The sequence below is a fragment of the Drosophila arizonae genome, chromosome 5 (genome assembly GCF_054131065.1).
Source record: "Drosophila arizonae isolate 15081-1271.41 chromosome 5, UAZ_ARI_1.0, whole genome shotgun sequence".
Lineage (NCBI taxonomy): Eukaryota > Metazoa > Arthropoda > Insecta > Diptera > Drosophilidae > Drosophila > Drosophila arizonae.
In genome coordinates, this window is record NC_142925.1 from 7,918,697 (window position 1) to 7,932,575 (window position 13,879).

Here is a 13,879-nt window from a genome sequence, read left to right on the forward strand (position 1 = left end):
TAATACTTATTGTATATGATTTCTTCGTATGTGTGTGCGTGTGTGTGTGTATAATTGTATCTCCGTGTATGCGTTTTTTCAACTATTACGCGCCCGCCTCTCGCTCTCCTCCGTGTCTATCTGTGTGTGAGTGTGTGTGCCTGAGTGCGTGCGTTCGTCTCTCGATTTGTGTGTTTGTGGTTCTGTGTGTGTGTGTGTGTGACCGTGTGTGTGCGTACGGTGCGTGTGCAGCAATAGAAAATTATAAATGCAACAACTGCAACAAATTCAAATATTGCAAAATGCCTGGCTAATTTGCTGCTGGCATCGGTGAAGTTGCTCGGTTTCAGGCTGCAGCCTCCCCCGCGACGCAAAACAAAATAAAATACAAATTGCAACAACAACAACAACAACAACAACAAGAAAAGTAAAGCAAAGTCCACAACAACAACAACAACAACAAAATATATATAAGCAGCCGCAGCAGCAGCAAATATCTAAAGTGTGCATTCAAATTCCAAATCGTGCCTAATCGTGCAGCAACTGCAACGTCTCGTGATGCGACTGCAACAACAACAACAACAACAACTACAGCTACAGCAACCAAAACGGAAGTGCAAGTGACGTAATTTATTGGTACAGACTCCAAATAAAAAAAAAAAATAAAAAAGAAAAACAACAAAAATAAAACTTTTGGAGCAGCTGAGAATGCAAAGCCTTCGGCCCCTTCTCTGCCTCTCGCTCTGCCCAGCCCACTGCCACACACACACACACACACACATACGCCCACGCACACACACCCTCCATAAATATGAATTGTGTAATGCAATAAATTACTGTGAGTGTGTGTGTGTGTGTGACTTTCTGTGTGTTTGTGTGGCATAAAGGATCGTTAAAGAGCAGAATATTTATTGGATTACCAAAATGAACAAAAAAATCAACACAAATTGGATAATTTATTGATTAAGCCAAACGGATTAAAAACCAGTTGAAAAACTGTTTAAAAATAATCACTATATATACATATACATATACATATATATATTCACATATTAACATATATATCCCATTAAAGACTCTAACATTTCTCAATTGCATTTGAAAATTTATTCCAAAAGATTTTTGCCACATATTGAATTTGTACTTTAAATCGATGCAGCACTGTAGTTGACTTTACTAAGTTGTCTGAAGTTTGTGTTAGCTCGGAGTTGTATTTGGTAGGGGTTTTATATATGCTTCGTCCATTTAGCTTTACTTCATTTTTGACAAAGATTTTCATGCGAATTTTCTAAGCACCAGTTTTCTATATCTAGATAAAAATATTGTAGAATTCTTGTTGTGGCTGGGTTCTACTGTAGCTTGTTCTAATACAAAATTGTAGCCAAAGTTTAGTTTAGTTTTCTATATCCAGAAATTTGATAATTCAAATAATACTAACAGTTATAATTGTTAAGAATCTGATTAGCAAGATTTATATCTCCCAAGGGAATTTTATCTACAGTTGTTCAGCTCTGTTTGCTAAAGTCACAAATACAACTTTATCAATTTTTTTATTAATCAGATCTCAGCGTCAAATAAATCCAAATTTTCCAATTGGTAACCAATTGGAGTTCTATTAATGCATTCAATTTCTAGTTCATTTAGAAATAAACCCTTATCATGAATTACATGTAATTCAGTTATTAATTATATATATTTTAGAAACTTTTCAAGCTTCATTAAGCGAATATCAATTTATTTTCCTGTAATTGTCTTCAATTTGTTAAAGCTTGTATAGAAACTTCGTTGTTCTTCTTCTTCATGTTGAACCCGCATCGCTTAATTGCAGTCAAAACTAATTTTCCAACTCACAAGACAAACAAATTTTTACCAAATGATGTGCTTGATATGCAGATTTGATAAATTTAACTCTATATTATATCTCTTATAATATTGTATATAACTCTAGAATAATAAAAAATAATATTTTATATTATAGTCTCAGTTAATGTAATTGTAATTGAAATTTAGATCAATTAAAGCTTTTATACCATAAAATATCAAGAGTAGAGTTGTACAATAAATATATTTAGATAGATACATTTGGAGGACTTACTTTTATATACCTTAGAAATTCTGTACATCAAATGCTAGAAATGTGGAATAGACTTTACGTTAAATATATACATACATGAATGGAAATATCAATTTTGTGAATATTTTCTTATATGCAAGTTATAGATTTTTCTTATTAAATATATTCTAAATATATTCAGAGCAGATTTCTAAAAGGAATGTATATGTAAATGCTTTCAGGTACACTCAGTCTAAGTTTCTACAAGGAATATAGATACATATGTAGTTTAAAAACTTGCAAGTTAAGAACTAAGAAGCAGTCATACGATATAGAACTGAGTTTCGCCTTGGAGAAAATTGAGAGTAAGATTTGTTTTACAGATTTAGTATATTTATATTTAGATTAACACTTGTGCTGATTTAACACATTTTTTGTACATTTTTGTGCTTCACTAAAGTTGCTTAATTTTGCATAAATCAATAGTTCAGAATAGTTGGAGTTTGTTTAGGGTTGTCTAGCTGCCTCAAATTAGAGTTTAATTGCAAATCTTTGCTGCTGCTGTCTCTTCTTCTTCTTCTACTGCTGCAGCAACGGCTGCTGCTGCAACTGCCTTCAGCCAGACAGTCAAAAGTTCACAGTAATAATCTTTCATAATGTAGGCACATTGTCTTGTCCAACCCCAACCCGCACACCCGCTACCCTGTACGACTGCAACAGCAAACAAACAAACGAAACAAAAACACAAAACAATGCAAATTGTTGCCCATTGTGACCAGTTGTGATTATCAGTCATTGTTGCTGTGGCTGTGGCTGTTGTTGTTGTTGGTTTTTGGGGCTGGTATTTATAATGGCCGTAGACAGTTTCTTAGCTTTCCGCGCCAAAGGAAAACAGCTAGCAGGGAACAGTTAGCAGTTAGCAGTTGGTAGTTGGTAGTTAGAGTAACTCAACTGCACAGTAAGTCACCCAGTTGGTCGCTAGCATTAGTTCGGCTCGGCTCAGTTCAGTTGAGTTCAGTTCAGTTGAGTTCAGAGCACCTAGAGCAGCGCTGTCTCCGCTGCCTACGCCCACTGTCATTGGCCGTCTCGCTCGCACCCTTACCTTTTCGCCCAGCGCGCCCAACAACTGTTTGCATTACCGTTAGTAGAACAACATTGCTAAGCACACACTCAATGTGTCGTCTATAAGTGTGCCAGAGCCACCCCAGACCCAAGCTAAAACACAAAAAAAAAAAAAAAAAAAAAACCAACGTATATAAAATAAAAGCCTAGCAGCGACAGCGACGGCAACAGAGACGACGACGACGACGGCGACGGCGGCAGCGACAGCGCCTATGCATGCTTTGTGTCTCTCTATGCCTTTGCCTGTGCCTGTGTGTGTGTGTGTGCAGAGCTCTAGCATAGGTCATTGGTCTTTTTCGGCGTCAACGTACTGCGACAGCGGGGCAGCGACGCCAGCAGCGACGCTAGCAGTCAGCATGTAACTTTGTCGTCAGCCGTTGTTGTTGTTGCTGCCTCCCTTTTTCGGGCTTGACCGGCTTAGTACCGTTAGTAAGTTCGTTGTCGTTGTCGTTGTATTCGTGTGCGCTCGCTGTGAGAGAATTTTTGAATTTCATGCCTTCGCTGTGCCTGTGCTTCTTCCTCTTGTTGTTGTTGTTGCTGCTGCTGTTGCTATTCATTTTCATTTTCTTTTCAGTTTATTTGACTCTATGCCGCTCTCAGTGCTGCCCACTGCCGTTGCCGTTGCCGGCAGCGACGCCAGCGACGCCAGCGTTCTGCTATCTACGTTTTCTATATGTAAATTTCTCCATTACAACAATAGTAAACGGCGGGCAGGGAGTAGGGGCAAAAGAAATGCTGGCGCTGCTTTAGTTACAGTTAGTTTGTGTTTTGTTGCTGTTGTCGCTGCTGGCACAATTTCTGTTGTTGTCGCTTTGGTGACAACGGCAACAGCAACAACAGCAACAGCAACAACAACAACGGCGATTTGCTGGTGACGTATTTGCATGTCTGAGCTGCGCTGCGCTGCGTTTGTTTCACTCACTCCCCGCCTGCTGCTGCTGCTGCTGCTGCTTCCGCATTTGAAGTTCCTATTAACTAACCCCCACAGGGCTCCCACCCTCACAACTAAAACCTCACACTGTGCTACGCTCCAGCTAAGCACTGTTCACCCTCTCCTCCTCGCCTCATCGAAATAGAAAAACAGAAGAAGAAGAAGAAAAAAGTAAAAATGTGTTTTATATTCATTTGCTTTTGCCGGCAAACGCTGAAGCTTTGGGTCATAGAACTTTTTCAGTGTTTACAAGCGCACACACAGACACACACACACACACACAGGCACACGCACATGCACGCACATGGCTTGTCACTCTCTCTCTCTCACTCGCTCTCGCTCGCTCTTGCACACACGTGCAGAGCTTTCGTTGTGTGATTTATGCGTCGTTGTTGTTGTTGTTGCTGTCGCTTCGTAAACTGCATTTCATGTTCGTTTCTGCAGGCGGCGCGCCTGTCTGCCAGAGTTGCCCCACCCCCAGTCCACACGCCCACACACACACATACAGCTATATTATGACTAGTCGCCCCCTTAGGCCCCCGCCCCTTTCTCTAGCTTGTCTAGCACCCTTAAATCTCATTTCTATATCGATTTTTCATGTTCATGTTACATTCTCATGCATTTGCCACATTGGAGTTGCTGTTGCTTGGGGATGGGGGAGGTGTAGTGGTGTGTGGGTGTGTGGGTGTGTGGGTCTATCGTTGTGTAGGTGGGGGTCGTGCTGGTTAGGAGTTTTGCGGCCCAGTTTTCATGTACCGTATTCGCGCCCCGTTTCATGTTTAAAGGCAAATTCAATTATTGGAAAAAAGAAAATCATGCACGCACACATGTGTATATATGTACATATGTATGTATATGTATATAATATGTCTGTATATATATGTATATATTAATTAAAAACTCTCAAATAAAAAACCAACAAAAATTCACAGGCTAACTGCCACGCCCCCGTATTGAAAATTAACAATATGCTGAATGCCATGCATTGGCCATGGCTAACAACGCGCAGCAAAAGCATTTATATAACGGGCCAAACCATTTTATACATCAAAGTGTTTAAATAAACAACAACCAAACAAACAATCAAGTTAAATTAATATATATGTATGTATATATATGTATATATTTTGTGTGTATATAAATGAATATACATTGTATATACTTATATGTGAAAAGGAAAAGTTATTAAACGAAATTCATTTGAAATGCTGTTTTGAAGAATGCGCCTAAATGTCTTCCGGAATTAATTGTCGTGAAATTTTCGTATTTTTGGAAATTTTGATTTGGAATCAAACAAAACAGAGAAATCGACAAAACAATGAGCATAACAACAACAACAACAACAACAACAGCGGCAGCAACAGCACCAACAACAACAGCAGCAAACAACAACAGAAAAATCACAGCAAACGCAGCAACGGCAACAACAACAACAAAGTCGCAGTGAAAGTGCTAAATCAACAACAACAACAACAACTACTACAACAAGAGCCCAAAACTTCAAAAAGCAACAACAATATCAAATTCGCCAGCCATCAAAATTTACATGTGCTGCAAAAGGGCTAAAAAAAATATTGCTAACAATTTTCAAAAAATATATAAAATAAAGACTAATTAAACAATTGCTTAAAAAATATTCAAAAAATAAAAAAACATTTCTATCTAAATATAAACGCGAACAAGTGTCTTATTAAATAGTTAAAATAGTCTACAACAAAAATTCATTAAAAAAAAGAAGAAAACATCAAATTATTAACCAGATCTAAAAGTATATATACATATATATATATAAAGCAGAAGCAAGTTTTAGTACCTAAAGGGCCTGAAGACAACGTTAGAACTCTATATACAACAACAAACCCCATATATACATACACGCATACATACAAGTATATATACATATATATATATATATATTATATATATATAGTTAATAGTTATATACATCTCTATATACATATAAACAGTCTATATAGTTTTTGGCTAAAGCAGCGCCCAAGCATAACACACACACAGCCCCCTGCCCCGCCCTACCCCCCCACTGTGATATTAGAAATTTCACATATAAAAACAAGTAAAATAAAATATTAATTAATAAACAAAACAAAAAAAGTGCAATAAAAACAACAACAAAATAAATTCCCGCGCCACTCAAACAAAAAGCGTTTACTTTATAACAGTTAGAAAAACAAAAGAAAAACAAAAGAAAATACCATAAAATTTATATAGATTGTATTGAAATACAAGTAAAATACAGTTACAATTGCGCACACACACACCTCTGGCTATGTAGCTGCTGCGTGTGTGTGTGTGTGTGTGTGTACGTGCGTGCGTGAGTGTGCGTGCGTGTTGCCTTTGCTACATTTGAATTTACAATTGAAACAATAAACAGTAACGGTAATAACAATAAATGCAACAGCAATAACATTAATAATAATTATAATAATAATAATTATAATACAAACTTAACATACGAGTTTTGTGGGTGGCAAGGCGCTTAGACGTTTACTTTAATTATGTATACGCAACGTATGTTTGACATGTGGAGCAGCGTCACTTCGAAACTGGAAGCACACGCAAATAACCTGGGTCAAAGCAACGTCCAATCGCCAGCGGGACAAAACAACTCAAGCGGTTCTATCAAAGGTAAAGCGCTGCACAATAATGCCAAAAAAATGTTCATATATGTATATTGGAATAAGTGAAAAATTGCTATGCATATTTATTTAAAAGTTTAAGAAAATCTAAAAGCAAAACTAACTTATAGAGAGTAAGAATATGTATAAATATTAAAATTAAAAATTAAAAATAATTCTATAAAGTGTCTAGAATCTAAAACAACATTAAGTTGTTTCTAGTAATACTTGAAGTAATGCTTAAATATTTCTTAACCTATAGACATAATCTTAAAGATGAAAAACAAAAAATATTACTTGCCCTGAAACTTAACTTTTAGAACTTCTACAGCAGATAATAGAGAAGTGAAACTTAAGCACTTTAATATAACTTCTTCAGCAGCAGCATACGAATATGTTCTATTAGTAAAACTTGATTGAAACATATTTATAATTCTTACATAGTAATCAACATAAAACAGAAATAGTTATCTAATTTGCTGTATATAGAGAATATAGAAACCTCCACGACAAAATGTCAAGTCAATAGCTCTTATAGTTGCTGAGATTCACGCGTTCACACACACATATGTGCAGTCGTTAGGGCAGGGCTACATTGATTTGACACGTTGTCCTAATCAAGAATATATATGCCCGATGAGGTCTGTTAAAGCAAAACTATTTTCACTGGGTTTTGGGTAGAAGTAATGCAACCCTAAGCAGTATTACAAATATAATTTAAAGTTGTTTTTATTTATTTATTTTTTATTTTTTGTATTTTTCAAGTTCTCTAAAATTTGCCTGCTCTATGATTCAACTACTCCAGGTTTACATTGTGAATAAATATACCTATACATATATTTATTTTTTATAATATATAAAACCTGGATTCATCTGTTAGGCACGTCTTCCATATTTCTAGGAATCGTGAACTGTTCAAATTTTTTTACTATGAAAAAAAAAAATATATATATATATATATATATATATATATATATATATATATATATATATATATATATATATATATATATATATATATATATATATATTGTATATAATTTACAAGTACGTAAATGTAACTAACATTCAATTTTTCTATTGAATGTTTTTATTATAAGAGTTTTTACAATATATTTTGGATATTTTTTGGATTAAATCTCTTAAGACCAACAGTTGACAATTATATTAAACACTCGGACTTTGTGATCGATATTGGAATAAATGTGATCTGGCAGGTGCTCAAGTTTAGCTCTGTAGAGTCTGCATGTGAAAGGCTAAAGAGTGTTGAAAGCAAATTTAAAAAATAAATAATTTAGCTAAAATATACCCAAATATACATCTATATATATGCTCCTTAATTTGTTCCCCTTCTGGATTTCCCATAACTATCTATTTGATGCCTAGCTATGGTAAAATATTTTTCAATTACAACCCTAGCAAATGCAATTGGCTCTACCATGTGAAGTGCGAAACTAATGGAGGTAATGCTAGTTAATTTGCCAAGTATTTGCTACTGGCCAAAATACACCTAGCCAAATATTGGCTAGGCAAACACGACAGGTGCAGCAAGTCAGTCTAGTCAGTGGAAATACACATAAATTACAATTCGCAATTTTTATATTTTTTGTTTTGGATTTTTTTTTTCGAGCTGGTCTTGTTGTTGGTTTCTTTTGTGTGTTAGTTAGTCAGTGTCAGTCGGTTAGCTGGTCTCTGTGTTGGCTCGTTCGGTTAGCTGATTGGTCAGTGCCCAAAATAAATTAAGCTGCCGTTGCTGCTGCTGCTGCGCTGCTGCTGCTGTCGGCAGTGAAAGTTCAGGCCGAAAGAGACATCCGACTGGAGACTTTTGAGTTTCTCAAGCGGAATTATATTGTAGGGAAAATCCGTGAAGAAAGACGCAACAATTATTATGAAACAACCTCTTACTCTCCCTCTCGCTCTCTCTCTCACTCTCTGTTTCTTTCTCTACTGTCTTTTCGCTCAGTGTCGTTTGTCGTTTGCATTAACAATTAAACTAATTCGACATGGCAATTAGTTTGCTGACTAAGTCGCCTTCAATAAGCCGCCAATGAAAGAGACCCTTTGCTCAAAAGCTGACTCACAGACACAGGTATGCATGTATGCATATATGTATCTCTATATGCAATAGGTGCAAATACACACACAAACACACACACACTCTCTCATTCAGTTGCAAATTAAAATTCGCGCGCCAGCAATAAAAAGCGATATTGTAATGCCAACAACAACAACAACAAAAAGTTTATTTTTTTTTGGCTGTGTATATGTTGGTTTATATAAATATATGAATTGTGCACACACACACACACACACACTCGCATCATTTTTATGGCTACGTAAAAATTGTTGGCAATTTTTCTTTTTATTACATATTTATTTTGTATTTTTTCACAATTTTTTTATTGTTGTTTTTGCTTTCGAATTGAGTTTATTTTTGGCTCAATGCAATTGCCATTTACATTAAATATATATAAACTATATACATATATATAAACAATATAAATTGCTGCAACTATCTGCCTATTTCTACCTCTCACTCTCTCTGTCTCTCTTTCACTCCCACTCCCACTCCCACTCTCGCTGTTATCAGCCAAGCTTTGCGTTTTTTGACCTCTCGTCGGGGTCAGCGGCCCAAAATGAATAATGAGCATTTGTCAGGCTTTTCGCTTTCCTTTTTTTTTTTTTTTTTGATGGTTAATGCCTTTGCTTTCCTGCTTCTTCTTCTGCTACCGCCTCCCACCTCCTGCTGCCTACTGCTCCTTTCATTCGTCCTGGTCCGTCATAAATCTTAATCGCCAGGCCTCAATCTCTGTGTTTAACGAGTGAGAAACCTTTAGCTAGGCAAATGGACAAGAAATAAGCCCTACAACGGCCTCCCTCTTAAATTAACCCCTCTGCCCCAACCACCATCCCCCAAGCCGCCCCACCGGCCATTCGTGTCGAATCAAAGCGAAAATGTTGCGTGCGCTGACCCCAAAAAAAAAAAAAAAAAAACTATTATTAGAATAGGTTTTTTTTCATCTTTGATATCCTTATTTAAGCCTATGTAAAACATCAAGGGAAACAAGTTCCATTAACGCTTTTTTATACCCTGACCACATTGGAAATGGGGAAATCAAGGTATAATGGTTTTGTTTTATTATAATGTTCTGGGCAATTTATGGCGCATAAATTATATGTAATTTCACCTGAAACATATGAGAAATTAATCAACTTACAAGAAATTTGGCTCTCCTTTCTATGGAAGTGTATGAACGAATATCTTAGATGATATATGGAATCTGTTAAAAAATGAAAATAGAAAATTAATTAGAATTAATATTCAAGATTAAGATTAAAGAGATTCAACATTTTTTTTAATAAAAAAAAAAAAAAAAAAAAAAATTTAAGTTTCATAAAATATTCTTCAGTACTCTTCAGAATATAACAGATATAGCTGTAATTGAATGATCTATATACATATTAGTATATTCAATTTTAAGCATAATTCTATTCATCTTCGCTCTCATTGATCAATTTTAATAATACTCATGAAAAACTTTTCTTGTTCAATGCCTGCCTAAAAAAAGTCAAACAATTAAAAGCCACCAAATGCTGAAACTAAAAGAAAAAATAATTTTATTTTAGCTGCGTGAGTTGCGTGTGCAGCTGACTTAAGGGGAGGGCGAGAGGGGGAAGGGGCAGCGGCGGCACTGTGGGGCTAGGGCTCTGGGGCTCGTAATACTCGACAAAAATATGCATGCAATTTGCCTTTATGACTTCCGCGACAGCAACCGCAGCTACAACAACAACAACAACAACAGTAGCAGAAGCAGCAGGAGAAGAGGAGGTGGAGCAGGAGGAGAAGAGTTGGCAACTTTGTTTTATTGAAATTTTCACTTTGAGCTGTCTCGAGAGTTTTGCCAAAAAGGCAACAGGCAGCTTGTCGCTCGGCATTTGGCGCTCGGTACTTCATAAAAGTACAAAAACAACAACAGCAACAAAAACAACAAAAAGAAAGAAAAAGAAAGAAGCGAGCGAGTGGAGACGACAATAAAATGTGAAACAGAAAACAGCAAACAGATAGTACGGTACAAAGTGAAAGAAATGCGGCGTAAACAGAAAGCGGCCAAAAAAAAAAAAATATATATATTAACAAAAAAAAAAAAGTTGGAGAAGAAAGAAAGAAAGAGAAAAAAGCGAAAGACTCGTTGTCGAAAGTGGCTGGCGATCGCACGTACCGCCCTACGCCCCACCCCCTCAACCCTGGCAGGCCCTTGCAGCGGAGCAAAGAAACAAAAATTAAAAGAGCAAACGAAAAAAAAAAAAAAAAAAAACAAAAAAAAAGTTGTCGTTCCACGTTGTTGTTGCTGTTGCTGCTGAGTGAAATGCCTGCGCTGCGTTTGCTGATTGTGTAGTCTAGGCACACACACACAGACAGTCACACACATACACACGTGTAGAGCTTGCAGGTCGTTCCCTGCTGCCCAGTTGCCACCCACTTCCCCGCATTCATAAAATGTACGCGCGATAGTGCGAACTAAACTATAAAGCAGCGCATTATAGCTGTATCTGCCTCTCTCTCTATCCCTCTATCTCTTCTCTCTCCACACTCTTCGCTGAGTTTGTGCGCGCGAGCTTCGTCAAAAGGCGAGCGAAGCAACGGCACAATACACAATCATCATCAACGTCAACATAGTAAAAGTCTAAAATCGACAAAAAATTTAATTTTCGGCGGTCATTCACCCGAAAAGATCCACACGCACACACACAGACACAGACACACACAAAGGCAGACAAGAAAGCACACAGAGAGCGAGAACGAGAGAGAGAGAGTGCGTGAGCTGCGTGCGTGCGTGCATGTGGGCATAGCTGTGCGTGCGTGTGAGTGTGTGTGTGTGTGTGAGCGTCTCTCGCTGTTATGTGGGAGCGTTGACGCGTCGACGTCATCGCAACGCACATTACAACATCGAAGCGGCGCGGCGTCGAAAGTGGTTGGAAGAGGGGGGAGGGAGGGAGTGAGAGAGGACCGCGGATTGACAGCACTCGAATTCGCTTTCACACACCGACAATGCGATGCTTTCTATGGCTTGACGTTGCGACGCCAACGCCTGCGCCGCCAGCAACAGCAGCAACAGCAGCAGCGACGCGTACGCCGACAGCGGCAGCGGCAGCGGCTGCGGCAGCTCAAATTATTATTTACGCATAAATTTTATAGGCAACGAGTGAAAGAGCTTCGCTGCAAGACAAAGAGCGAGAGTAACAGAGAGGGCGAGAGCGAGAGCGAGAGTTACGTTAGCTTTGTTATTAGTTTTGTGCACTGAGCAAAGTTATGCAAAGCTTGTAAATAAATAATAAAAAAAATTAATAATAAAAAAATTAAAAAAAAACACAGTTATAAGAGTTAAACTGTTAGATAATAATAGACACAAATAATGCATATTATTTAATATGAAAATCTAGTGTATAATTCTTTATTTTTTCTACTTTTTGCACGCAATTTCTTCCAGTGCATTTGGGCCATTGTTTGTGCTTGGCGTTTGTCAATTATTGCGTGAAATTCCATTTGATGTAGCTGCGACAGAAAAAAAAGCTCTAGAAGCCACTTGAATATTTACCGTTTGGCTAATTGCCGTCTGCCTTTTGGCCAACATTCGCCGTTAATCGGCTAATGTGATTTTTATTTACACGCCATACGCATGTTAAGGCCCAGACGCAAATAGAACAAGTGAATATTCCCATTACTCTGACAGCTGTTTGTAATATGTTGGCTATGCCACTGGGAAAACGGGACGCTACACGTTCCCTCTCTCTCTCTCTCTCTCTCTCTCTCTGTTCCTCCCTCTTTCTCCTGTTCTCTCCCACACACGCGCGCCCATAAAACATAAATATTAAGTTTTTTATTCTGGCCATTGGAATTTCCATGGGATATATGGCACAAGCAAATATTTTCTTCACTTTTTTCCATCCATAAGTTCGAGTTGTTTGCAAACAAATAGAGCGATTTTCGGGTTGTTGTTCTTATTGGGATATTTCGCTTCATATTTTGTTGTTGTTGTTCTTTTCGGGGCGAGTTCATTCGCTTTTGTGCCAGAAACAATGCAGAAACCACATTAGTTTTTATTAGTACTTTTGCCTTAACGATAACTATGGAAATTTTGCATTACATTTGATAAAACAAAAAAAAATTATAATAAACAAAAATAAAAAATTTGATCAATTTTAAAGTTGACACAAAGGAAGAGAAAGGAATATACTGTAAAAGGATGGAAATGTTTTTTTTTTTTTAGTGTTTGAAATTCTTACTAATCTTAAATATATAAAAATTTGCTGTTCAATTTTTTTAAAGCATTTAAAAATTTTTTCGAATATATAATATTCAAAATTCTGAAAATAAACGAATATTTTGAAAATTTATTCCAAAACAAATTAATGGGATCAATAATATTTATCTATAGGCGTTAAAAAGCATTTTGTTCTCAATGTTCATAATTTTTTAGAAATTCTTTTATGAATTCCTAAAATCTTTATATATCCAAGGGTATCGATAAAACATTTAAAAATATTCCCAATATTCCCACTCAATTATTAATCTATTAAAAAATCAAATTCAAATAATATTTCCAACTGTCCGAGGCTGAGTTCTCATAGGTGTCACAAGCAAGCCCATTGAATTGAGCTACCCTATTGCTTACACTTGTAAGTAAATATACTGTTAGCTTGAAGTGTGAAAAGGTCATTGAACCTAGCTGGAAATATTTGTCTAATGCTACGCCGTAAAGATAAGCAGCCTACATATGTATACACATATACATATACATATACGAGTCTCTTTTGTATGATTGGGGCTAAGCAGGCACCTACCTCTATATGGGGGTTATCTGTATTACTCACTTAATGGATGGACCCAAGTAGTATATGTGCTATTCGGAAACTCTCAGTGTAAGAACAATGCCCGCCCGATAATATCAATGATTTTCATTGAATTGGCGTCTGCGAAGCTCCGATCTTTGAGTGGCTCAGACTTTGCTTAATGATAGAGCCAGACGAACGCCCCATGAGATTGTCAATTGCACTTATCTGTTCTCGCAACTGCATTAGCTGTATACGCATATTCTTAGGCATATTCACTGTAAAACATATAGAAAAAGTGCGTTATATACGAAGTAGTTAGTACAT

At 36.9% G+C, this 13,879-nt stretch overlaps 3 protein-coding genes across 4 annotated transcripts in view; 2 read left to right on the top strand and 1 right to left on the bottom strand.

Annotated features, from left to right (window-relative positions):
• Hdc (histidine decarboxylase) overlaps window positions 1–10,002 on the bottom strand; it is a 39,569-nt gene extending 29,567 nt beyond the window's left edge. The window contains exon 1 of the mRNA XM_089470298.1: window positions 9,940–10,002. The gene's annotated coding sequence lies outside the window, so the exon portion shown is untranslated. The remainder of the gene's footprint in view (window positions 1–9,939) is intronic.
• Window positions 1–13,879, top strand: part of Hr3 (nuclear hormone receptor 3 ROR-beta) — a 41,031-nt gene that overhangs the window by 8,869 nt on the left and 18,283 nt on the right. Inside the window, exon 1 of one of the 2 annotated variants that reach the window (XM_018010590.2) lies at window positions 6,597–6,731. The exons of the other annotated variant lie outside the window; for it this stretch is intronic. Coding sequence (XP_017866079.1) covers window positions 6,602–6,731 — 130 coding nt within the window. The 5' untranslated portion in view covers window positions 6,597–6,601. Of the gene's footprint in view, window positions 1–6,596; window positions 6,732–13,879 lie in introns of those variants that run through there. 2 annotated transcript variants of the gene reach the window in all.
• LOC149268438 (uncharacterized) lies at window positions 5,305–5,657 on the top strand. The gene has a single exon (XM_089470334.1). The coding sequence runs from the start codon at window positions 5,316–5,318 to the stop codon at window positions 5,649–5,651; it is 336 nt and encodes a 111-aa protein (XP_089326460.1). The 5' UTR covers window positions 5,305–5,315; the 3' UTR covers window positions 5,652–5,657.